Source organism: Haliaeetus leucocephalus, unplaced genomic scaffold (genome assembly GCF_000737465.1).
Source record: "Haliaeetus leucocephalus isolate CR32 unplaced genomic scaffold, Haliaeetus_leucocephalus-4.0 Scaffold687, whole genome shotgun sequence".
Taxonomy (NCBI): Eukaryota; Metazoa; Chordata; class Aves; order Accipitriformes; family Accipitridae; genus Haliaeetus; species Haliaeetus leucocephalus.
In genome coordinates, this window is record NW_010973123.1 from 4,003,634 (window position 1) to 4,028,315 (window position 24,682).

The 24,682-nt window shown below is 54.8% G+C and overlaps 2 protein-coding genes across 2 annotated transcripts in view; one reads left to right on the top strand and one right to left on the bottom strand.

The window, feature by feature from the left end:
- Positions 1-24,682, top strand: part of CDH23 (cadherin-related 23) — a 205,391-nt gene that overhangs the window by 134,543 nt on the left and 46,166 nt on the right. The window contains exons 14-27 of the mRNA XM_010580010.1: positions 4,782-4,846; positions 5,401-5,638; positions 6,310-6,415; positions 6,811-6,938; positions 10,202-10,274; positions 10,571-10,687; positions 11,279-11,391; positions 13,473-13,580; positions 14,799-14,988; positions 15,901-16,046; positions 16,354-16,573; positions 17,229-17,381; positions 18,422-18,535; positions 19,757-19,905. Of these exons, the coding sequence (XP_010578312.1) occupies positions 4,782-4,846; positions 5,401-5,638; positions 6,310-6,415; positions 6,811-6,938; positions 10,202-10,274; positions 10,571-10,687; positions 11,279-11,391; positions 13,473-13,580; positions 14,799-14,988; positions 15,901-16,046; positions 16,354-16,573; positions 17,229-17,381; positions 18,422-18,535; positions 19,757-19,905 (1,920 nt within the window). The remainder of the gene's footprint in view (positions 1-4,781; positions 4,847-5,400; positions 5,639-6,309; positions 6,416-6,810; positions 6,939-10,201; positions 10,275-10,570; positions 10,688-11,278; positions 11,392-13,472; positions 13,581-14,798; positions 14,989-15,900; positions 16,047-16,353; positions 16,574-17,228; positions 17,382-18,421; positions 18,536-19,756; positions 19,906-24,682) is intronic.
- On the bottom strand, positions 22,183-22,494 carry LOC104839605 (chromosome unknown open reading frame, human C10orf105). Its single transcript, XM_010579987.1, has one exon. It carries the CDS (start codon positions 22,492-22,494, stop codon positions 22,183-22,185), a length of 312 nt encoding a protein of 103 aa, XP_010578289.1.

A 24,682-nucleotide genomic window follows, 5' to 3' on the forward strand; every position in this document is an offset into this window, starting at 1 on the left:
AGCCCTCTGGGGTCCTTAGCAGCGACTGAGCTCCAGGCTTGGCGCGTGGTCTGGAGCTGCTGGGGAAGGCAACGGCAGCAGCGGTACCCCGGCATCACCCCGGTTCTCCGCTCCCACCTCCCTCCTTCCCAGCTAATCGCACCGCTGGACTCTGGCGCGGTGATGCCGGCTAGCCGCCGGGCTCTGCTTGCACCTGATTGCCACCTCCCACCAGGCAGCCGCTCTTTAAAGGTTTGGGAAAGAGCGCGGTCGGGGCAGGTGATGCCGGCGAAAGAGCTGTTTTCCGTCTGGGAAGGGCGTAATGGCTCTAAGTAGGTTTTCCATTGGTTTTCTTGATCGGGTTTTGCAGCCCAGCAATTGCTTCTCATGGAAGCTCTTGGCCCTTCACGTTTCTCTCCCCCAAATCACAAATCAGATCCCAAGCCAGGTGGATACCAGAGGCTAGCTGTTATTCTGCCGGGACCTGAAGATTGCAATAGGTTGCATTTAAGAAGGGATGCTCGCCGCTTAACACATGCGGGTTTAAGCAGCTCCAAAAATCGGTATGATGACAGGGCAAGGCTCCCCACCCTGGGTTGCTTGTACCACAGTCCGAGCAGCCTGTGGCTGCCCAGTCCGCCCCAAAGAATGATGGCATCTGCCTCATTTTCCTAGAAAACCAGAAAAAAGTAGGAAGCAGATGGGAGTCCTCCTTCCATTTGCTTTCATTTATGGCAGTGCCTTGGTCTCCCCGCTGCCCAGCCGGTGTGGCCAGGGGAGCAGGCAGGCAGGCAGCGGCGGGACGAGACTCAACGCCCGGTCACTCCGGCACCCTGACAGCTTTTTGACATTCGGTAATTGCTTTCCAGCTACGACTCTTTTAAGCAGAGAGCTTCTGGCCAAAGCAATTTGTTCCCCATCAATTTTTATTTCCTGGTTTCTGCATGCGAGGTAGGGGAGGGAAAACAAAGAGGGCGAACGAGACCAAACCGAGCTGGAACCCGCTCCGGCAGCCCCGCGCAGGTGGAACGGTGGGAAGGATTTGGGTCCCTTGGTGCTGACGGAGCTATCTTCAGGCAGGCAGGACATGGCAGCCCATCTCATCCAGACAGCAGCGAGTCGTCTTTCCAACGCGCTTTTCTCACCCCTGCAACCAACCTCCGGCTGCTCATCCCTGCCTGGCAGGTTTGGGGGGACAACGGCCATCCCGGGGGCTCTGAGGGGGATCGGTGCTGCCCCAAAAGGCTCTTCAAGCTTTTCCCCACTCCTCCTGCCGCGCTCCCTGAAGCTGCTGTGAGTAGAGTTAATCTCGGGCAGTTTAAGGAGTCATTGAGTGGGGCTCGGCAGATGATGAATGTCGAAACCATTACCGGCGAAGCTCCGTGGAGCTGTTTAAAACTGAGTTCTCCCATGTAAATTTCTGCTCCATCAATCCTGATGACATGTCAAACATTGCTATTGTTTCCCGAACAAATTGGACGACATGCCCTTTCCTGCAGATTTGCCCACGAGAGCAGAACTGCTCGCCGGCTCCTCGCTTTTGTCTCCGGCTCTGCCGGCCTGGGAGCCGGTGGGAAAGGATGGACGCCATGGCCCTTAGCGGGACAAAAGGAAGGCATCTGAAATATTTGTGCTTGGGGGATGGAGATGGACGGAGAGCTGGGCCGTGGGTATTTTTGTGAGCCTGGGATTCACGTGCCGGGTGCCCACGCCGTGCTGCAGCTCAGTAAATTAATCCTTTGGGTTATCCAGCCTTCCTCCTCCTGCTGCTCTCCCGGAGTTTAGCTGTGCAAATGTGGTTTTTTTTGGAAATGGGCTGCGCCGGTGACAGCTCATAAAAGTACAGATGTGGACCCGCGTTTTCATCCTGCCCTTTTGCAGGCTCCAGTGGGCAAATCCTGCTTTAATATTCTGGGCAGGAGAGGAGCAGCCGTAAAAGCCATTTGATTGCTTCTCCAGGTGGAACCCCAGGAAACTTCCAGCCAGATGCCTTTCCTCCCCCAGCTGTGGGGATAGATGCGTGTGTGCCGGGGGGGACAACCAGTCGGCGAGGGGGGTGAGCCGTGGGAAAACAGCTGGTCCCGAGGGATTGCAAAATGCCCCGCAAAGCCGTCGGCTCTGTGGGATTTGGGGTATTCTGCACATGGGATGCGTGTGCTCCCTGGGAGCCCTCGGGATCGCTTTGCAAAGGCTGGGGGGTGGGTCGCCTCCCCGGAGGTTCAAGCATCTGAGCATCTTTCTTACCCTTAGAGGGAAAAAGTTTGATAATGTAGAAACGAGCATAGATCCAAAATTAAATATGCTGAGTGTGCATCGGTTTGCTTTTTGCATATTCCCTGTCACGCTCAGATAACCTGCTCCATTGCCCTGCATTATGTCCATGATGTTCAGTTGCCAGGAAAGCCATTAAGCAGGCATCACCTTCCACCTCCCCTGGTGTAAATCAGGGTAATTAATTAGCCCGGCTGGTGAGGTGGTGTATGGGGCAGAGTTAGGCTGCCCGGCCTCCTGGCTCCTCGTGAGCGGGTTGCTTTGCCTTGCTGGCAGTTTTGGCTGGCCCGGCATCACCGCAGCTTGGGGTCCAGCACAGCCTCCTGGCTCAGCTCCCCAAGGTCCCACCACCTCCCAGGCCGAGCAGCTCTCTGCTAACCTTCTTTTAACCTTCCTCCTTCCCTCTATGTTTTTCTCCCCGGCAAAAGAAAATTACACTTTCCCAGTGTTGTCTGTCACCGCAATAAGCACTTACAAGTGCAATTGTACGGGGCCAAATGAAGGGAATTAGTTTTGCCCATGCTTTGTGGCACTGTCAGGCCCCCTGTAAATCATTATCACATCACCAGCCGATCCGGGTGCATGGAAAATGCTTTTCTGAGCTCCGCTCTCAGACTCGCCACTTAGGGATTAATGGGACCTAGGGGTTCGCAGAGGTTGTGGGCGTAGAAGTAAAGGCTGGGAAAAACCCTGGCTGGGGGATTGAGGGCTGGCTCATACCAGGCGATGCTGAGGATGCTCAAAGTGCTCAAGGATTTGGGGGAGAGAGGACCCAGGGCCTTTGTTGGCTTTGGGGGTTTGCTACCGCGATTCGCAGCCACCTGGGTTGGCGGCAGGTGTTAGGACGGGGGATTAATACCATTATTAATTTGCTGAGGGAAGCTGGGATGGGCAGACGGTTGATCCTCCTCCCCAGGAGTTTCCACTCAGAAAAGCAGCCAGGCTCTGCCTGGGATGGGGCATCTTCGTAGATGTCCTCCCTGGTGTCCTCTAAAGAGCAAGATGCACCCCAGATGGGGCTTGGCCCTCCAGGAGCAGGTACTGCTTGCTCGACAGGCATCTCTCCGGGCAGATTTTGGCAGGTTTGTTCCATTTTGCTGAATGTAATTGCAATGCACGCGAGAAGTAAATCGCATCTTAGCAGTGGAGAGGAAAATCGGGAAAATCAGTAGGTCTGAAAGGTTGGCTCCACCAGCGCACCCTTTGGCTGGCATAAAGCAGCAGGAAATTACCACCTGAGCTGGGGCAGTGTTTGGGGAGAAAAAAAGGAATTAATTCTGGCTAGTTTTCATGCCTTTTCCTCTCTGCCACCCTGTGGTGTGGCAGGTAAACAGTGTGCAGGGGTAAAGCGGTTTGATGAGCTCAAGCTCCTACTCTGCTGTCAAGGGTAATCAAGGCCATCGATAAATCAGGAAGGTTTCAGGAGCGGGTTGTGTTCCATGCCAGTCCTAAAATACAGCCTTTTGATGGTATCTGGACATAAAATGTGTCTTTGACCCTGCTTTTTCACAGACCTGTTGGTGTCTAAGTAATCCAGACAGGACTCAATTTACAAAATATACTGGGGGAGAAAAAGGATATTTTGGGGCTTGTATTCCACTTTCCTCACTCAAAAAAAAAATTTTCTGCTCCTTTTTCCTGCCGGTGCTCATGCATATTTTATATATTCATTAGAGAAAAGACTTTAAAACACCCATAAATCTTGCCTTGCTCATCCAGAGCTGACACACTGAGTTTCACACACCTTCCCCAGAAGGTGCTGGTTGCTTAGCCGTGACCAGCCTGCTCCAGCTTCAGCAGCTGGCAGCAGCGTTCGTGCATCCAGTCCTGCCGCCGGCAATGGCTTGGCTGAGAGCCGGCACCGCACGCCCGCGCCGCAGCATCCCAAGAGGCATCGGTCCGTCGGTGGGGTTGCAGCAGATTGCACCCCCAGAAGGGCTGTCTGGTGGGCGCTGCTTGTGGAAAGCAAGGTCTAAATCCCTTTCCCTGCTTTTCCCGGTCCGTATTTTAGCCTGGGGGAGTTTTGAAGCGGGGATGGGTTTTTATTTCTCTCCCCATGGCCCCAGGCATGCTGCCAGCCCTGAATGCGCAGGGAACGGTAAGAGCTGTGGATGTGGGGTCCCAGCTCTTTGGCTTCATGGAGCCAGGATGGGTGGCCGGCAAGAATTGTCCATGGAGACCTTTATTTCACCTGCGCCTCCCAGATTAGCTTAGTGTGTCAGGGAAAGTAAGTAGGCATAAAATTTCCCGCTGCCAAAGGTTTGGGGAGGGATGCTGGGAGCTGTTGATGGAGGGCTGTGATCTAGAGCAGGCTGCGAGTCAGGGAAGTGCAGGATAATCCAGGTAAGCACACACAGCCCCAGCCCTGCATCTCTCGGGTGATAAATGGCAGTGCACAAGGTCTGCGCTGGTGCTACCCCGCTGGCACCTGGATAGAAGGAGGTGAAGAGGATGTAATAGATTCACTAGTGTGTCTCATGCAACGTTGCCAGAAATACTTTCATTTATTTATTAACTTTTTTTTTTTTCAGGCAACTGACAATGACGTAGGCACATACGGGAAAGTCAGTTATTTTTTCAGCGATGACCCTGACCGGTAAGTGTGACTGAACCACTAGCATGACTTTGATTCTATGAAATCCCCTTCTAACCTTGCTAAGAAGCCACATGGCAATTAAGGGTATTTGTTATGTCCTACCTACGAGATACCCCACCATGCTGTGTGCCAAAGGGATGAGTTAACTTCAGTACATGCCTGATGCTCAGCACATTTAATCGCTTTGCTAAATCGGGACCTACAGGCCCTAGCCTTGCTTGGGACCAATAAATGCATTTGCCAGCAAGTTGTTGGCCCTGGAGCACCACGTGCGACCCGCTCATCGTGAGCAGTTGGGGAAGGCATGTGGCTTGCCCAGCAGAAGGGATTTAGGGGCCTCTGAGCCCACTTTCTCAGCCTGTAGAGCAGCACTGAGGATTTCTACCCCACCACCTGCGCTGAGCTCTTGAAGATGCTCTGGGACCTAATATCCCTCAGAAGAAAGCCATGAACTTCACCCACCTCAGTGCTCGCTGTCAGGCTGCTGCCACCCCATCTCTCCATCTCCAGCGTGTGATCACCGGGGCTTTCCCGCTCCTTTCCTATCCCCTCAGTTTCTCGCTGGACAAGGACACGGGCATAATCCTCCTGACGGCTCGGCTGGACTTCGAGACCACGCAGCGCTACACCCTGACCATCATTGCCCGGGACGGCGGCGGGGAGGAGACGACGGGGCGCGTTCGGATCAACGTCCTTGACGTCAACGATAACGTCCCCACCTTCCAGAAGGAGGCATACCTGGGGGCCCTGCGGGAGAACGAGCCCTCCGTCACCCAGGTGGTCCGGCTCCGGGTGAGGAACCGGAGCGGCTCCTTCGCTTAGGATGCTCGGTGGGGAGACGGGAGCGGGTTAGGTCCCTCTCCACCCCTGCTGCCATCCCTCCTACATCCGTCCTGAAAAATCCTTTGTGCTTTACTGCAAAGTGCAACTGGGTGCAGTGCTACAGCCATGGGCTTCCTCCCTCCTTCTCCTCTCCTCTAAGACCTGTGCCTACACGGCATCCCCAGGACCTGGGGCTTCTCCCAGGGCACAGGCGCTGCCTCCCTATGGCCTTGCTTTGCTCAGTAAAGTCAGCAGGCATGGAGGGGAAGGTGCTCTGCTGTTGTTGGAGCTGTAAGCCTCTGCTGTGGAGGGTAGGCAGGTAGGGAATGTTGTTTGCTCCTTCAGCACAAGAATAAATTTTGCCATGATGCAAAAGCATGACTTTCCCTCTGTGGGACCAGGCTGAATGAGTGCTGCAGGGAGGCGGGAGAGGGGCACCCAGCGAGTCCTTCCTGGGAGGCAGAATGGGAGGGGAGGCTGGTTTACAAACCCCCTCGGGCCCCCTGATGAGTGCATCTTCCTCCATCGCTTTTTTTATCCTCCTTGGGCCGAGCCTGCACCTCCCGTCCCCTCGGCCCTCTCCCGTTGCACATCGCCAGCACAGCTCCCGTGCTCATTTACTCCCTCTGCTCACGCCCTAGGCATCTGATGAGGACTCCCCTCCAAACAACCAGATCACGTACAGCATCGTCCAGGCATCTGCCTTCCGCGACTACTTTGACATCACGGTGTCGGAAGGGTACGGAGGTAAGCGCCGCTCCTAGGGCCACAATGCCGCTGATGAGCAGCAGCAGCTCGGGCTGCGCTCACACCTCTGCAAGCAGTCATGTCAGCAAGCTTTAAGAAGCTGCTCCAGCAGCTCTTCTGCTTGTCCCGATCTCACCTGCAGCGCAGTCCTTTCCAGCAGGGCTTGAGTCAAGCTGCTGCAGAGCCACGTTTCTGTGGCTGTAGAGCTCACTCCGGTTTATGTCAGTGCAGGGAGCTCAGTAATGCCTAGCACTCATTTTTTCGGAGTATTGCCACCTCGAGCAGGCACTGTTGGCCCTGGGGAGGTGGTGTGCATGGGCCACCCCCCGAGCCTACCCGCCATCCTGCTCGGTGCGTGAATGCCCCCCTGACCGCCCTGCTTTCCATCCTTTCAGTGATCAGCGTGAACCACCCCCTCGACTACGAGCAGGTGGCCAACGGGGTTATTTACCTGACCGTGATGGCCAAGGATGCCGGCAACCCGCCGCTCAACAGCACCATCCCCATCACCATCGAGGTGTTTGTAAGTACGGCACCCAACGGTCCTGTCGTGGTTTCCCTGCAATTGCTCCATAGCAGTGCCGGTAATCCATCAATAACCCGGCAAGACTACCCTGCTCCGTGGCTGTGTACACGTGGATTGCAATTACATATGTCTCATATGTATATATGTGTCATATGTGTCCCAGGTACATACGTGTCATACGTATTGGTTAAAGAAATGCCGTCTCTGACATTTGGGAAGGTCTGAGTGACAGAGGGCGAGTGAGAGTGTCTCTGAGGGGTTGTCACCACGGACAAGCGCAGGCAGGCTGTCCTGACCCTATGCACCTCCTCCCTCTCCTTGACTGCGCCCAATGCACAGGGAAGCCACTGGAAGTAACATGGTAGGAGCCCCAGCTAACCACAGGGCAAGGACTAGAGCTGAGGACGGGGTGGAGATCTACTCTCTGCCCTTACTTTCAACCAGGGAGGTTCATCGAGCACCCAGTGAGCCCTTCTTTTAGCTCGCAGGGAACTCCTGGCTGGGATGCTCTCCGCCCCCATAGCCAGAGACGCTCGCTGCAGCTCGGATGCAGAGGAGAGAGCTTTGGCTGCGCGTTAGCACATGTAGTGTCGGAAATTATCAGGCCCTGAATCAATCATGGGAAGTTGCTTGTTTATCTCCCCAACGCTGGCTGTCCCAGCCAGGCTGCGGGCTTCGCCGTGCATCTCACGCGCCAGCGTAGGTGCAAACCCCCTCGAGGAAGGGTTGCTGCTGGGAGAGGTAAAGCGTCGCAGCGTTCCTTGGGAAGATTAGATCGGATTGTCACTTTGAGGCACGTTGTGGTTTGAGGACGTCTGGAGGGAGGTATCAGTGATGAAGACAGTTTGCTTGATAACCCGTCAGTCTCGCGGTGATGGGATCTAAGCCGGGCTGGCGGCAGCGTCAGTCTGGGAAGGCAAAGAAGATGAAGTCCACGGTGCCATAGGATGGGAATGAAGTCCCATGAGCATGCCTCTCCTCCAGCTCCCTCACCGTGCTCGGGAGAGGGAGAATAAGGCAGTTCTGGGCACGGGGTTAGTGGTGGCTAAATACATCCTTCCCACACTGTGCTTTAGACAGCATAAACACCTCTTTCTAAAGACCACACTTCAGTGGGTCATCTCCTCTGGGTTGAGTCTGTACACTGGGGGGTTTTGAGTAGCTGTCACTTTTCCCACTCTGAACCAAAGGGCTTTTCTCTCAAGTGGAAAAAAAGCAGAAAATAGGAAGAAAAAGAGGAGGAAGTGTTTCACAACCACACTTGAGGAACAAGATATGTGAAAAAGCAGAACGAGAGTGAGTGTGGAGGGAGGTAATTTTTTTTCATCCTTTGGTTGTTGGTTTTTAATAAAGAAGTCAAACTCGCCTTGTAGATTTCCCATTAGGGGACAATACGCTTTTGTAGAGGGAGCCGCCGAATCAGAACTAATAGCACGCGCCATGCCAGGATCCGGGGAAATATCACTGCTAATAAGTTTCTGCCTCACTCCCTGCCGCTGACGCCCTGTTCGGGGCGATGAGCCAGCGACTTATAGCATGCGTATGTCTGGAGGAAAGGGGGTTGTGTGCTTAGCATGAACATCTGTGATTCTCAGCATCCCTGAAGATGATATGATGGCTATCCAAGGGTGAGGGAGGAAGGCTGAGGGTCAGGGGAACGTGGGAAGCTGGTTTTAGGTGGTTAGCTGGATGGCCTTTCCCGTGGGAGTGGAGGAAACGTGCCGGGTCCCATCTGGCATCGCTGCGGGTGCTGCAGGAGGCACGCGGGAAGGTTTCCAGAGGGGAGCTTTGGAATTCAGGTTGCTCAAGTGGGAAATGTCCTTCTCAAGTAGAAAAGCCATGTACCGTGCTGCAGGCAGGTCATGCCAGCTCCGGCCAGATGGAGACCCGGCCAGGAGCGAGTCCCTGCCTCCCCGGGAGCCGGCTTGCCGGGCCATGGCGGTGCCGAGCACGGCCTGATGAACTCGGGACCGCTAACGAAACGGCACGGCATCTGCTCTGGCTTGCGTCCACCCAGCCGGGACCACGGCACAGCTCACCCAGGTCCGGCTGCAGGTGGCACACGGATGCGTGTTCAGAATCTCCCTTTGCTTTGCCTTTAACCTGCCCGGACCTCCTGGGTTTGCCCTGGGGTGGTGACCCCAACCCGGCTGTGCGAGGAGGAGGAGGGATGGTGAGGACAGCACCCCGGGCAGCCGGCAATTTGCTCATTACCCTCGGAGGAGGCACAGTGAAAGCTGAGTGATGCAAAGGCTGATTAAAGACCACCTGCTTCTGTCAACAAGGGCAGAGGATGGCAATTTAATTGCAGTACGATGGGCATCGTTGGCACGTGAAATTGCCTCAAATATCAAGTTTGGTGGCAGCAGGAGAAGCTGAGCCTGCAGGTCCATCAGCAGCCTCCAGGTAGAAAATGTCTCCAGAGCAGCCCCAGGGAAGCGGCGAAGTCCATAACGGTGTTTTAATGTCCTGGCGGCTCCATCCTTCCCTCCGTAGGCGGTTCGGTTTGGTTCATTTAAGGCAGGTTCTTAACATTGTTTATACAGCATTTAAAGCCTCCCTGGGGGAGCTTTAAACTGGTCTGAAATCTGTTTTGAGGGATGTTTCGACCAATTGCTCCTGCCTGGTTTCACCAGGCCAGCCATAGTCGCTGGCAGAGACAGGCTTGGCGGGAGCACATCGGTATGCAAACCAGCTTCCCCCCCTGAAAATGCTGTAGCTGTTTTCTGCAAACACCCACAGCATTCCTCCACTTCAACAGAGGCAGCAAAAGCTCAGCAGCTCCCCTGGCCAGTCCAGTCTGCGTGGTGGCCTCGTGGCCGGGGTGACCCGGAGCACTAAGCCACTCGTGTGCCGCTCCGAGAGGGAGGAATGTGATGCTGCCGGGCTTCGTGCAGCGTCTGAGTCTTCCCGGGAGCTTGCGGTGGAGGGAGGAGCAGTTCCGAGGATGCTGGGCTGCAAACGGCAGCGGTTCCTCAGACCTATTGCGTATTGCCCAGGATGCTGGATAATGAGCTAGTCGCTATTGTCCCCACTGTACGGCTTAGCCAAGTCACTGACAATCGACTTGCCTTAGCCTCAGCTGCCTCTGCAGTGAAACCGTGTACTCAGACCTGCGGTGCCTTACCCCTAACGCCTTCTTCCCCGTGCTGATGCCTTGAGCTGGCCACATCTTGAGATGGAGTTGGCCAGGAGCATCCCCGTACCAGGCTTTCGCAGCTACTTCACCATTTTGCCTCTTGACCTTCTCTTTGCTTCAGGATGAAAACGACAACCCGCCTACGTTCAGCAAGCCCTCCTACATTATAACAGTCATGGAGGACATTATGGCAGGTACGGAGCATGCCCCTGCTCTTTCTCCAGGCTAGCAGAAGGGCCCTGGGGGGTCTTACAGCCAGAACGGGGTAGGTGATGGGGTTTGGGGGAGGCAAAAGCTAGAGACCTGGCAGAGTTTTATAGCCGTGGGGTCTGGGGGTTTGGCCCCACTGTGCATGCGGGCGAGGGGACCCCTTGGCCAGGTGACCTCTTTAAGGTGGGTGCAGGAGCGGTGTGGCAGGACGGGGCAGCTGGGGAGAGCCCCTCCAGGCTGCAAATGCCTTGTCCCAGCCCTCGATTCTGCTTCCCCCAAGGAGCCACAGTGCTGTTTCTCAATGCCACGGACATGGACCGGTCCAGGGAGTACGGGCAAGAGTCGATCATCTACTCCCTGGAGGGCTCCTCACATTTTCGGATCAATGCTCGCTCAGGTGAGCCTCCATACGCGCTCTCCCTCTTTTCCTTTCCGTTCCCTCTCCTGAATTTCCCCTGGTTTTTTTTCCCCACCGTTTTTCCTCTTTCACCCTCACTCCTTCCCCTGCCCTTCCCTCCTCTCCCCTGAGCAGCCTGCTTAGGAGAAATGCAATTTAAGGAATTCACCAGATTTCAGCCACCAGCCCTTGCTCGGTCACCATGAGAGCTTTGGCAGAGGCATCGGTGAAAGCTCAGCTCCTGGTGGGACTGACACCTGAGAAAAGGCTTTGGCTGCAAGGGCTTACATTAGCTAAGGAGATGCTGCCCGCCTTCCCTTGCTGGCATCGTTTTTGGTTCGTTACGGGCAGGAACGAGCATAAGGGATCGCAGGCAGTCGTTACACAGGCTCCCGTGGGAAGACACAACACGACGTTTGCAGGAGCTTGCTGACAAGCTGACCCTTCCAGGGTCCATCTATTTGAAACAATCAGAAAGAAGGGCCCATTTGTGAAGGATCCTGTCTCTGGTTTTGAGTGTCCCCTGTTTTTCACCGGTGCCCCTGTTCACCGTACAACACCTCTAATCCCTCTCATCTCCTGTGGCTGCAGGAGAAATCACGACAACATCTTTGCTGGACCGGGAGGCCAAATCTGAATACATCCTCATTGTCCGGGCAGTGGATGGAGGCGTGGGCCACCACCAGAAGACGGGCATCGCTATGGTGAGTGTGTGAAGGAGCGATTCCCATCTCCTCGAGCCACCAGTACCCGCCTGGGGCTGGCATTGGGGAGGGCTGCTCAGGCACTGATGCTTCAGTTCCTCGTGCTAGCAGTCTTTAATTTCAGCTGTGCGAATGGATAAAGAGCGTATAGTGGTGTCTGCCCTCTGAGCTGCCCCCACCGCTGCTCGCAGCCCTTGCAGAATGACTGTCTGGGCTGTGTAGACCTTGAAATCAGGTTCCCTTTCCTCGGAAACCATTCACCCAGGAGCTACTTGACCTTCCAGAGCTTTATGTGTCTAGCTCCCCGTGCAAGGGAGGTAATGGGTACCTATTCCACCCACAGCACGGCTCCCTTTGTTCATGCCTCTTGAGAAAGTTCTTAGTTGGAGAGCCTGCAGGCGCACTTAGTTGTTCCTGATGACTACTATTCACATACTGCCTGGATCAAGGGTTTCCAACTGGTTTGTGATGCCTGGGCTCCTCAGAACGTTCTGGTGGAGGTGCAAGCCATTGTACCGCAGATGGAAGCCTACTGCTTTGCCTTGCCCTTCGCAGATGTCAGGGAGACCCGTTGTTTGCAAAGGGTTTGTAGAAGTCTTTGGAAATACCATGAGGTGAAAAGCCAAGGATCCATCTCTCGCTGCTCACGGCACCATGTTGGTTTGAACTTTTCATGACATTTGGGTGCTCTTGCTCCTGGGACACTCAGGTTGGGTTGCAGGCGAGAAGCCCCACGCAACAGAGCGCGATGCAGAGAAATATTGTGGTTGTGCTGAAGAGATCCCTAAAATAATTGTCATTACTACTGAGCGCCATCGGGAAGTGTGTGATCCAGGTATTGGACTAGAAGCTTCCTTGGAGCCTCCCAGAGGCACATGACAGCCTTGGCTGGGCAATGGCATGGCCTGTCGGATGCTCGGTTCCCCTTTGGGGCTCCAGATGACATGTTGTTCTCCTAATAGCTTTATTGAAAGGCAAAACAAGGTTTTTGCAACACAGATTGTAAGTAGAAAAAAAAAATGCATCATGGTTCCTAAAAAGTTAAAGAATATTAAAACTCGGTGAGAAGTGGGTAGCCGATTAGGTTTGTCTGCTGTCATTAGCAAAGATAGAAACCCAGGACTCAAAGCTGTTCCCTATAATCATTTTTGACCTGGGAATAAGGGTTCATACAGGGGCTTTGCAAGGTCCCCAGGTGATGGACAAGCACCTGGGGTGTTCAGAGCAGAGGTGGGCCATGGTCCCCAGGGACCACTATGGTGCCTTGGCTTCTGCCCGGGGGCACGTCCCCAGGGACCGTGGTGTCCAGATTTGCCTCTTCTACCACGGGGTGGCACCAGCAGCTCAGCCTGGTGCGGCCACAGGACCCCATCACTTGGGAGCAGAGAAGACCCCAGGAGAAGCTCCACCAAGAGACCCTGTGTGGGGGTGGCAGTCACCGAGGGCTCCCTCCTGCCCTTCTGCCCCCCTCCCCTTGAACTGCAGCTCTTCCCTCAGGCACCTTTATAGACTCGTAGGCTGGATTGAAATGGGTGATCTGGGGAGGTGAGAGACTCACAGACAACAGGATGCATCCCACAGGCTATCTACTGTCACTTAGATGCTGTTTCTCATGCTGAAAATGCAGATAGGTAACACCTCAGGGCACCATCCCCTCCCATGCTCTCTTGTCTTTGCACCTCCCACCCCCTGTTACCGAATCCTCCCCCGATTTCTCATTTGTTTCTTTTTTTTTTTTTTGCTTTTTACCAGTCACTCAATTTTTTCCTTTCCTGCCATGGTCCTGCTGAGCCCACTCCCCCAGCACCACGACCAATTTGCATCCCCTCCCCACAGTGAAGTAGCTCCTTGAAAACACACCTCGTGCCCCTTGCGGTTGTTTTAACTGCAAGGTAATAAGTACATGTGAGCCAAACCAAGATCAGATATGCCAAGCAGCCGTGGCTGTGAAGATGCAGGAGGTTGTTTTTCTGCTGGTTTTCCCTCCGGAGGGGGAACATGCGTTGGGTACCTGGTGCTGCCGTACACCCAGAGGGAGCTGATACCGCCTGATGCAGTGTTGCTTGCTTGCTCTCTTGCAGGTGAACATCACGCTGCTGGATATCAACGACAACTATCCCACGTGGAAGGATGAGCCATACTTCATTAACCTGGTGGAAATGACCCCCCCCAACTCGGACGTCACCACGGTACGTGCGAGGGAAGGCGGCTGTTGCGCTAAAAGCCTCTTCCTTTCACCCGACGAGGTTGTCACCTGCTTGGCTGGCACAGGGAATCACCTCCGAACTGGTGTCACCTCCAGTCAAGCACCATCTTGCAGAAGTCCATTTAAAAGGTTACTCCTGAGCCTCCTCGCTGCTGCCCATCCCATGAGTTTCTCCTTTCTGCTGGGATATTTTTTTTCTCCCCAAATTGTGTGGGTTTTGGCCAAATTCTCCTTTTCTTAGCCTCGCCTGCGACCTCCTTCAAGGACCTCTCTGAAAGACATTGATTTACAGCCTTTCAAGTCCCTCTGGTGAAATAAAAGAGAAGGAGAGAGGGAGGCTTGTACTCCATCACGCCGGGAGAAAAATGACGGGCACGAAATGGAAAATAAATGAGGGAAAAGTGAAGAGAATCCACAAAATCATATAAGGAGGAAGGCTGCAAAAGAAAAGGAGTTGGGGGCGGCGGGGGGGGGGAAGGTCTGGCAGTGCAGCCCGAACCACAGCACGGCGGTTTTCTCTCTTCCGTGCGGCACCAGCTCCACTGCTCGGCCCCTGCTTGAAGTCATCTTGCCTTTGACATCCCAATTAGTTGCTGGGAAAATAATTATTGTGTCACTGATACGATGTAAATTCAGCTGCAGGACAAGCAGTGGGGGTCGGGGAAGTTATGAGTGTAATGAAGTTGGGTTTTTTTTTAATGTAAATGTCCCCTGTAATTAAAAATGTCACAGGGAGAACAATAAAGCACAAAATGTCTGGCATGGAAGAGAACTCCACCGGTGAATTATTTCCAGTGTTTCCGATGTGGCAGCACAAGTTCCTCCGCATGCCTCTTTGTCCCTCTTTTATTTTTCTGAAGGGCGCTTGTTTTCTGGCTGGTTTTATTTAAAAGGAGAAAAGCCTGTTTGATTGCTGCGTGCTCGTGTCTCTCTTGCCATGCCATTACCTCCTGGGCTTGCAGGCCAATTTCGGTGAGATTTAACACCGCAGTAGAGGTCTCAAGGGTACAAAATCCCTGCAAGTTATCATGAAAATATACAGCTGTGTGGAGGAAGGAGAACTTCTTGCTGCCGCTGGTATGGGGAAGCCTGTCATGGGAACTCAGCCTGGTTATTAGACACTGGTGAATCTACATGGGGATGCACGGTGGGACTTAATTCCCATCACTCTGCTTTAACTTTGGCTGTTTCTCCACGGCAGGTGGTGGCCATCGACCCAGACCTGGGGGAGAACGGCACGGTGGTGTACAGCATCCGACCCCCCAACAAGTTCTACAGCCTCAACAGCACCACGGGCAAGATCCGCACCACCGGTGTCCTGCTGGACCGCGAGAACCCCAACGCCCAGGAGGCCCAGCTCATGCGGAGGATCGTGGTGTCCGTCACCGACTGTAAGCCCCCTTTGGTCCCACTCCTCTTTGCCACAGTGGTTTGTCTTGCTCCACCGTAGCTAGAAATTGCTGGGGCTCAGGCCATGCAAGTGTCACCCTCCTCACCCTCCACTTTCCCTCCCTGATGGTTTTCATGCGTTGAGTTGAACTTTTCTCAGCCTGATTTTTTCCCTTATGATGAAGTTTCTGGGCTTTTCCTGTTTTGAGCATAAGTTGTGAAGATGTTTCTGAGGTTAAAAAATGAGAGTAGGTTAAAACCTGCTGCTAAAACAAACCAGCAACCTTCAAAGTGCGAGTGCAGTCATTTCTGTAGCAGCCCTGACGATGAGCCTGGGAGGCAGAAGCTCCCCCTCTTCTCAGTCGGGCTCCATCAGTGTCTAGGAAAGTCAATTGAGCAGGTGCAGGGAAAAGAGCTGATCAAGTGGTGAAATGTATTTTTCTCTGCAAATAGTACCTTAGGGAAACTCTTTTAGGAAAAAAGATAGAGATATGAAGATCATTTTCTATTATCCAGCCTCTTTCCTAGAGCCAGGAGGCAGATACAACCTTACCTCTACCCCTTTCTATTCTTGCATCACCTCTGCACTGTGCTAAAGCCATCGTCCCAGCCGTCCTGCCAGAAAGACAGAGATAAGCACAGACTGGCGTTGTTTTTGGTTTTTAGCTGTGTGCACAGGTAGCCATCGGTCTGCCTTGCTTGCCTGCTGCCAGGGAGAGTTTTCCCCTGCCAGGGGACTGTGCCATTAGTCTGATGGGCTGCAATGCAAGGGGTAACACGGACAGGTTAATGCCTCGAGGAGGCAGCCCCATCCTGCACTACTGTCTGCAGAGGGGGTGAGGCTCCTTTTTAGGGGAAAGGGGTGGAAACAGCTTGAGGCATTAACCTTGAAACCCCGTTCCTGGCTTGTGCAGGCGGGAGGCCACCCCTGCGAGCTACCAGCAGCGCCACGGTTTTCGTCAACCTGCTGGACCTGAACGACAACGACCCCACTTTCCAAAACCTGCCCTTCACTGCTGAGATCCCCGAGGGCCTTCCCGCAGGCTCCTCCGTCTTCCAGGTGAGCGTGTCCCATTGCCTCCATGCCCCACGCTGGGAGCTGCTGCTGCCGCTGCCATCGCTTCTGCAAATGCTTCTTCTACATCCTCTCCATCCTCTAGCAATGCAACCGGGGGGATGCAGAAGAGGTTGTGGCAACCCACCCCGTGCGCTCACTCCCGGCAGCGGGGATGCTCCGAGGCCCTTTTGTTTCAGCCCAGCATCCCTGGGGGCAAAGAAATGCTCGGGGTTTATGTGCTGTGATTTTCATCGTCAGGAGATGATCGGGCTCCCCCATGCTCAGCCCTTCCCTCTGCTCTCCCCACCAGGTAGTGGCCATCGACCTGGACGAGGGTCCAAACGGGCAGGTGACGTACCGCATGCAGGTGGGGATGCCCCGCATGGATTTCCTCATCAACAGCACCAGCGGCCTCGTCACCTCCACCACCGTGCTGGACAGGGAGAGGATCACCGAGTACTACCTGCGGGTGGTAGCCAGCGATGCCGGCGTGCCCTCCAAGAGCTCCACCAGCACCCTGACTGTCAAAGGTGGGTGCACCGGGACCCCTTCCAACCCCTGTCTGGCCGCAGAGTACCCTCCGGTCCCCAAAAGATGGGTGACAAGGACACCTCACCAGGGGGGAGATGTGGTTTATACAGGAGACATACTGAGACCCTTATTATGTAGCGTGTCTTTGTCTTTAATTTGATGCATTTCTACTCACTGGCTTTACGTAAGCCTAGAGCTGAGGATAAGCATCACCTGGAAAAAAACTGACCCTGGATCCTCCTCAGGCCTGGGTTTAGAAAAGGAAGTTTCTGGTCCTGCAACCCCAGAGCCCTCTGCCGTATGCTGGGAAGTACTGAGCTTATATTTAAGCCCCAGATTTTCCTCTGAATGGGGATAGAAATGAGTCTGTGATTAAAGTTAGTGTTTGCACCAGTTATGTAGGGTATCTTTGCACATGGGGTGTGAGCTGTATGTATCAGAGGCAACCAAATACAGCCTGCAGCTGTGCGGACCGGTCCTTACGGCCGGTCTGCAGGCATCCCCACCACACAGACGGCAGGGAGCAGAGGCAGAGCATTCCCTGGGATGCTCGCAGCAGCAGGCAAGTGGGTTTGGGAGCCTGGTGGACATCAGCCTGGCATCTGCAGGAGGGGCAGCCCGGGGGGGGGCACTCAGCTCTGCTCCCCTTTTCAGTTCTGGACGTGAACGATGAGAACCCCACCTTCTTCCCAGCCGTCTACAACGTGTCGCTGCCCGAAAACGTGGCCCGGGATTTCAAAGTGGTCCGCCTCAACTGTACGGATGCCGACATCGGGCTGAACGCTGAGCTCAGCTACTTCATCACTGGTATGAACCCCTTGCAAAGCGCTGCAAAGGGGAGCGAGCTTTCCTTGTGGAAAGGAGCCGGGCAGCCCCCAGACCTTGGCCAGGGTGTTCTGCACATCAGCGCTCCCTTTTCCAGCCCCTCCGAAGCTTGTACGGTATCGCCCTCTGCCGAACAGCCCCGCTTGGCTCCCTGCTTTGCTGACGGCTCCGCCGCTATTCCTTGTCCCGCTCGGGGTGAACCCTTGCCCCCGAGCATCCCTTGCCGTCTCACACCGCCGGGATGCAGCCAGCAAAAAACAGGAGGATGGGCTTAACACCGCTGGGGCGGTATTCGCTTAACGCGCATCGAAGGCTGGAAGCCTTTCTGGAGTTTTAGGGCATCTCGTAGCCCGGCATGCAGGTGGGTTTGGGTGGGCAAGGAGCAGGTGGGCAGCGATGCCACCCGGGCAGCGCCTGGCTCGAACCGCAGCCGCAGCACCTGCAGCGGGAGGGAGGCCGGGGAACCCCCCGGCCGCGCTTTGACTTGCAAACTGCACATGCGGCATTTAGCCCTCAGGAAGAGGGCAAAAATAGAAGCGTCACCGGCGAGTCATTTTTCTCACAATAGCAGCCTCACGTTTCATGTCACGGCCCCTCTGGCCTCCCCCACAAGAGAAAAGGTGTGTGTTGTCCCACAGGTACCGCGGGCCGCACGCAAAGTTACCCCAGTTTTCTTCCGAAGCGTTCAGGAAATGATCTGGCATTTCTATGATTCAGCTTTTCCTACAATCGTCGCTCCTTTCCTGTGCTGTGAGGCAGGCACGGCATTTGGTGTGGCAGAGAGAAGGCGCACTGCCCGCTTTTGCTGCAGAGAAGCTTTGCCTAGGATGAGATACGAGCTTGCCCAACACTTGCCTTTGGTCCAAACTGTATAAAATGCAGCCCTTCAGCAGGGCAGGCTGAGCACTTGCGATTTCCACGGCCGGGCTGACCCCATGCCCAGGCTGCAGCATCCTCTGCAGCGTGGGCTCTGCTCCCTGCATCCGGACAACGGGCAACCTGGTCCTTGTCCTTTGCTGCAGGTGGGAACCAGGATGGCAAATTCAGCGTCGGCTTCAGGGATGGGGTGGTCAGGACGGTCGTGAGTCTGGACAGGGAGACCGTGGCATCGTACACACTGATCCTGGAGGCCATCGGTAAGGATTTCCCACCGTTCCCGCGGGACCGCTGCCACGCAGCCACGCAGGGCGGCCGTGCACGTGCTGAGCTGCCTTGCAGGCACGGCAGAGAGATGGCAACCTTTGAGGCTCTCTATAAACCAGAGCCTGTGTTTGGCGTTAGCATTTCACAACCCACGTGCATTAATACGTCCTGGTTCTACCGTGACTTTTGCAGACAGTAAATTCACCCCTTGGGCTCACCCAGCCCCGGGGGTTTCCCTTTCCACTGGGGAAGGCAAGGCCCCCATTGCTGCAAGGCTGCATGCTGTTCGGGGCAGACCTCCACCCAGAAATGCCAGTGCCACAGCATCAGTCCCCTAATGCCATGCCAGCCCTTGGCTCAGTGGCTGCTGATTAATCCAGAGCCACCTGGCACGGAGAGAGGGCCCACGTGCCAAACCCATCTTGGCCGTCATCCCCAGAGCTTTATAATGATGTGCCTGTTTGCAGAAGACTTGAACGTCCCTTTTGAAAGGAGAATTAAGTGGCCTGGTCAGAAATCTCGGGGCACGGCATTGCAGGTGCCACGGGGTCTGCAGCGGGGATGCTGCACCGGCTGGGCATGCAGAACCGGATCCCAAGTGGTAAAGGGTCCGTTCTGCCCTTCCGATGGGTGTCAGACCGCCTGTGTTTTCCCAGTCACCAGATCCCAGCTGGGTGGGTTTAGTGCTCACTTGTATCAGGCACGTTGGAAAAACCAAACCCAACCTATGCTCCCCATTGCCTCATCCTTCGTGGCAAAACCAAGAGCCGTGCTGCGATGTCTTTATCTACTGAACATCAACCGGTCCCGATGTTCTTTGGCTGTGAGCTGAGCTGGGTCTACAGAAAACTTATCAGACCCCTGCCCATCTTCATCTCCCAGATCCCTAACCTCCAGCAGTCCCTTCCAGCATACATCACCCTCTTTGTCTATGGAGTTGCAAACCCTCTTTAATGACCGGTTGCTTTTCCAGCCTTACTGGGCAGTGCCTCCATGGCAGAGCTTGGGGGTGGTTTGGCTTTTCCTTTTTCGTTCAGGATAGGCAGAAAAAACCCTCATGGTTCCGTGTGGGATTTGGAAGCTTCAGAAAAGATGGAGGATTTTAGTTTAGAAATTTTGGTCCTGTTATTTTCAGCAGCCGAAGGCTGAGCACCACCTCTGCAAGGAGGAGATGGAGGTGACCGAACCTCCCCTCGCCTTTCTCTCCCGTACAGACAACGGCCCCACTGGGAACCGGCGCACTGGGACTGCCACTGTGTATGTCACCGTCCTGGACGTCAATGACAACCGACCCATCTTCCTTCAGAGCAGCTACGAAGTCAGCGTCCCCGAGGACATCCCAGCCGCCAGCAGCATAGTGCAGGCATGTGGCTCTCTTCCACTGGGCCCCCTGGGTGGGTGAAGGGGGTTCCCTGCTCTCCGTGCCCTGGCACCGCAGCTGTGAGCTGCAAGAAGCCCAGGGCAGAGATTTTTCCCTCCCCATCATCAGTCTGTTCCCCCAGGCCAGTGCAAGATGTCTTCTTGCTTGTGTGCTCCCCTGCTCCTTTGCTAACCCAGACTGTGAGCACCGGGGAGAAGACAGGAAAGCACAAGGGAAAAATAGAAAATTCACCCCATTTCTGCAGGGGCTGAGAGGAGAAAACCCAAGCCCTGTGTTGGTGAGGCCCCTTTGCCTGGCTGCATCCCCGCTTTCTCCCTCCTCCTAGCAGAGAAGGGGCTGAGAGCGGAGGTCTCAAAGGGGAGGGAGAAAAGTGCGTGCAAAGAGATGCTCTGAGAGGGGGGAAAAATGGAGGGAGAAAAGCGTTTGGACTTCGCTTTCATTTTTGTTCCTCTTTGAAGGAGCGGTGGGCAGAGCTGAATGGCTCAGTGAGTGCTGAATGAATGCGGGCATTCACTAAGCCTCCGAGGGCTTCCAGCATCCCTTCAAACCCAGGGCTCTTCTGGAGCGGGCACCAAAGGCTCTTTGCAGAGGGCCCTGGGAAGGCTCCTCCTGCCTTGAATACCTCTCCCGGCACAGGGAAAGGGGCAGCTTTGTCCCTGCCTCTCGCGGGCAGGGTGAGTCACCGGGAGAGAAGAAAGGAGCCTTTCGCCTCTTGCAACAAAGGTTTGCTGGGAGTCACGCTCGGGGTGGCTGGTCCCCAAACGCCGGCCCTGCGGCTCCTCGTCACCTGCTGCGCCGCGGTACGGTGTACGTGATGGCCGTTGCACCGTGCCTGTCTCGGGGGTCAGGCATCTGCCTGCAATCCCTGCACCCGGCGGGGAGGTGGGCAGGGGAGCAGTGCAAGCGGAGGGACGCTCTGCCGGGGGACTCCTAAAACTGAGCCGGTTTTGCAAATCGAAAGACTGTGAAGGGAGGAAACCCGAGTCTGACATCAAAGTCCCCTTTTTTAGAGCATGTTTCCCAAAAGAGGGGGATGACCTTGGAAGTCTGTGGCAAAGGAGAGGCACTATTTGGGGGACGTTTGTTTTCCACAGAACAAAATCAGAGGGAAATGGAAATGGGCAATCACCTGGGCTAGTTTAATTTACACCTTTAAAAGTGAACCATTTGTACTGAAGCTCTCCCCCTTCAAATACATCCCCCACATCCCTATGGCAACAAGAGAGTTGTTGAAGGTTTCCCATCCCCTTCTCCGAAAGCCAGGCAGCCCAGGGCCAGAGGAGAGCGGGAATGTCCCAGGCAGCCCAGGGAGGTCCTGACGCTGAGCTGCACCCCGCGAGGGTCAAAAACCATGCGAAACCCAGAGAGCCAGGGCTTGGTGCTTGCCATGGGACCTCACCAGGCATGGAGACTTCACCCAAAGGGGTGAACCTGACGGCTCAACTTAGCACGAGCTGCAGACCTGGAAGAACTAAACCAGTTCTTTTTCCTACTGATTTCTTCAAGCACGTCAGATTACCTGCTGGCCGTTGTACCCTTTCCCAGCAGAAACGAGCAGCTCAGCCTTGCGCGGTGGCTTTCCAAGCTGGCAGCTGCTGTGAGCTTCAAAAGGCCTCTTTAATGCATTTACAGGCGTGTTTACCTGCTCCCGCTGCTCATTTATTGAAGCAGGTTTCCAGCAGGCAGCTGTAGCGCACATCCTTCCAAGCATCAACTGCAGCAACCCATGGCTCGTTGCATGGGGAGAGGGGAGACGGGGACCGGGCAGCGCACGGGGGGCATGAGCCTTCCTCCACCTGCTCAGGAGCACGTCTTGGGGGCAATCTCAGCTGAGGATTGCTTTTTGTGGAGCACGTTTGCCCCGGGATGCCTCTCTTCAAGGCGATATTTGTTAGGCAGCCAGGTTGCTCTTCTCTAGCCCAGGCTGTTTGTACAGGTGCCTCGCAACTTGCACAATGTTTTCCAAAAGAAATTAAGCAGCAATATTTTTTTTGACTGCCCGGTGATAGCTGCGCGTGGGTGTCGTTTGGATGCCTCCACCTTTCCTGCCAGGAAACAGTAACCTGGAAAGCATTCTGGAACATGAAATAGCAAAATCTCCTGTTGCCTTGCAGAGCCATTGCCTGGAAATGAGCTGCTCAAAGGGGCTCTGCCGGGATGCCCAGGATACCAGGGGCTGCTTGAGGAGGGAACTGAGCCGGAACCAAAAGCTTGGGAAAGAATAGCAATGCGGGGTGATTTAGTTCCTGCAGAGCAGGATCACATTTTGGTGGACTCCATGATGTCCCAGTCCTGGCTGGCAGGGGAGCTTCTGGGGCAGGCGAGCTGGCTCTGGGACACTGGCCGACTCCTCCTGAAGGTGTTGATGGAACGGCGCAGGGAGCCCAGCCGCTTCCAGAGCCTCAGCTGGGGCTCGCTGGCATCCGCCGGGTGATGGGGCATGCACTCGTGGGGCCCAAAGCGGGACTGGTCCAGCGCCGCTGGCTTGCAGAGGGTGACAAAGATGACAAAGGTCGCCAGGAGGAGGAAGATGCAGACGAGCGCGACGATGACAGGCAGCGGCTCTGCCATCTTGGGGGATGCGGGACTGGGTGGGACCAGCTCAGTGGTCGAAACCAGAAGCCCAAGGAGAGGTGGGGTGGGAGAGGTCCTGTTGCCAGCGTCCTCTGTGCTCATCTTCCCTGCAGTGCACGACATGACACAAATAAGCGACATGGGGTGATTACTACCTCGAAGCTGGACACCACCCAGACAGCCACCCTCTGTCCAACCTGATAGATTTTTGGCTCGCCTTGATGTCCAAAATCCTCCTGGCCGTGTTTTCTGTGACCCAGGGGTTTAGGAGTCTGTCTGCTTTGCCAGCAGGCAAAGCACAAAGGTGGGATTTATACCTGCAAAGTACTCCCCTGAACTGAAGTGCAAAACCATCTGGCAAAGAAATCTAGCACAGGTGCTACTACATATACGTGGTACCATGGCCCCGGTGATGACACCTGTAGAGAACATGCATGCATGTTGCATGAAGCTTTTCTGGAAGCGATAAATAATTGTGTACTAGAGAAGGTCCAAAATCCTTCACCCAAGCTGCCGGGGTTTGGTTCTTCTCTATTCCCCAGAAATCTGGGTTTGTTGAATTGACTGTCTTTTGGGGTTTTTTGATTATTCCCTCTCCCCTGAAGAAAGGGGATAGTTGGTTGAACCTCCGCCTAGATAAGTCCCCATCGAGCTGCAGTACTGCGCTAGCATTGCCTTTTCTTTTTTGCAGGGGTGAAGTGTAACGCCCTCAGTCTGCTTGTGCTGAAAATCCTCTTGTGTTAGGTGTTTTGCTGACCTGGTTTCAGGTTCAGACACGTCGCAGGTTTCTCAGCCAGTTCTGCAAACAGTGACGCAAACCAGCTTCCCAAAGCCTCCCCAGTAAGATCTCTTACCGAACACTTGATGGCGACTGTCCTCTCCTTTCCCCGCTGGGCCAGATCCCCCCCAACTCACATCCCCAGAGCAGTTTGCACCCATCGTTTTGTTCCCATGCACCCATTCCCATCCCTGGACTGGCTGTGCCAGCAGCCAGCACCTCCCCAGCTCAGAGATGAGGGCTGGGGAAATATTGCCGTGCCAACCCTCTGCAATGCGACAGCTTGGCTTGGCCCTTCATGCTCTAGCCTGTATGCTGGAGGTAAAGTTTTATTACGCTGACTTTCCTACAGAGTTGCGGGAGTTACAAGAGTGATGGAGGGATGTTAGGCTGGTCCGTGGCCGGGCAGTCTCCTGGCAAGTACGGATTTGGATTGACCCAGTTTAAAGTTAAGAGTTTAGGAGGGGACAGGCAGCGCTGCGGGGACTGCCAGGGTCTCTGGGTCTGCACTTGCAGCCGCCATCTCGAAGCCACGCAGGTTTGTGTAGGCAGCAGCCAGACGTTCACCGGTAAAGCATTCAAAAAAGGGGAGAGGAGACATCAGCGAAATGTCTTTAATCACTCATTGGAAACTCTGAAACGCCCCGGCGGAGATGAGCCTGATGGAAAGCAAGATGCTGCATCAGAATAGATAAGCATCGCTCACCGTCCAAATTACACAAGAGGAAAGAACCTTAAGCAAACACTATGAGACCTGCAAGGCTGAGCGCTCAGAGGTTAAGGAGTCCTTGAATTCGGGCTGTCTGTGCCCTAGCCGTACCCTCTGTGTGCGGGTTCACACTTACGTAGGTGAGTTCCCAGCTTTGGTTTGCCAGAACCCTGCCTCATCCCGGATCGCTCCTGCAGGCTCTGTACTCCTCCCCTTGCAGGCAATGAGCTGAGATACGGAGGGACTAAGGTCAGAGGTTTCCACTCGAGTTGGGTGCCAGGTTTGAGCCACTTTGGAGATGTGATTTATTTCTGGAATACTTTGCATCGCCTGGGCTTGAGCCTTCAAAGCTGCGATGCTGGCAGCTTCGGGGCAAGGACTGTATCGGCCTGGTCAGAGCTCGGAGGCTCTGGGGAGATGTGGCTGCTTCTATGGGCCAGAGCCAGCTCCGCGCTTAGAAAATGGGAAATGCAAAAATAAATGGGTTGGCATCTGAGAACGCCTTAGCTTGGGTGAATCCCTGTGTGTATTGCAAGCAGGCTCAGGGGCCAAGGCTCTCTTCTGCTCCTCTAGAGTGCTGTTTCCACTTCCTTTCACCCCAAAAGCATTTCTTCATCTGGCAGCCTCTCCTTGCCTGGTTCAGCCCCTTCCCCTCCAGCTTCGGGAGCAGAGCAGCCCCTGACAGCCTCAGCCATCCC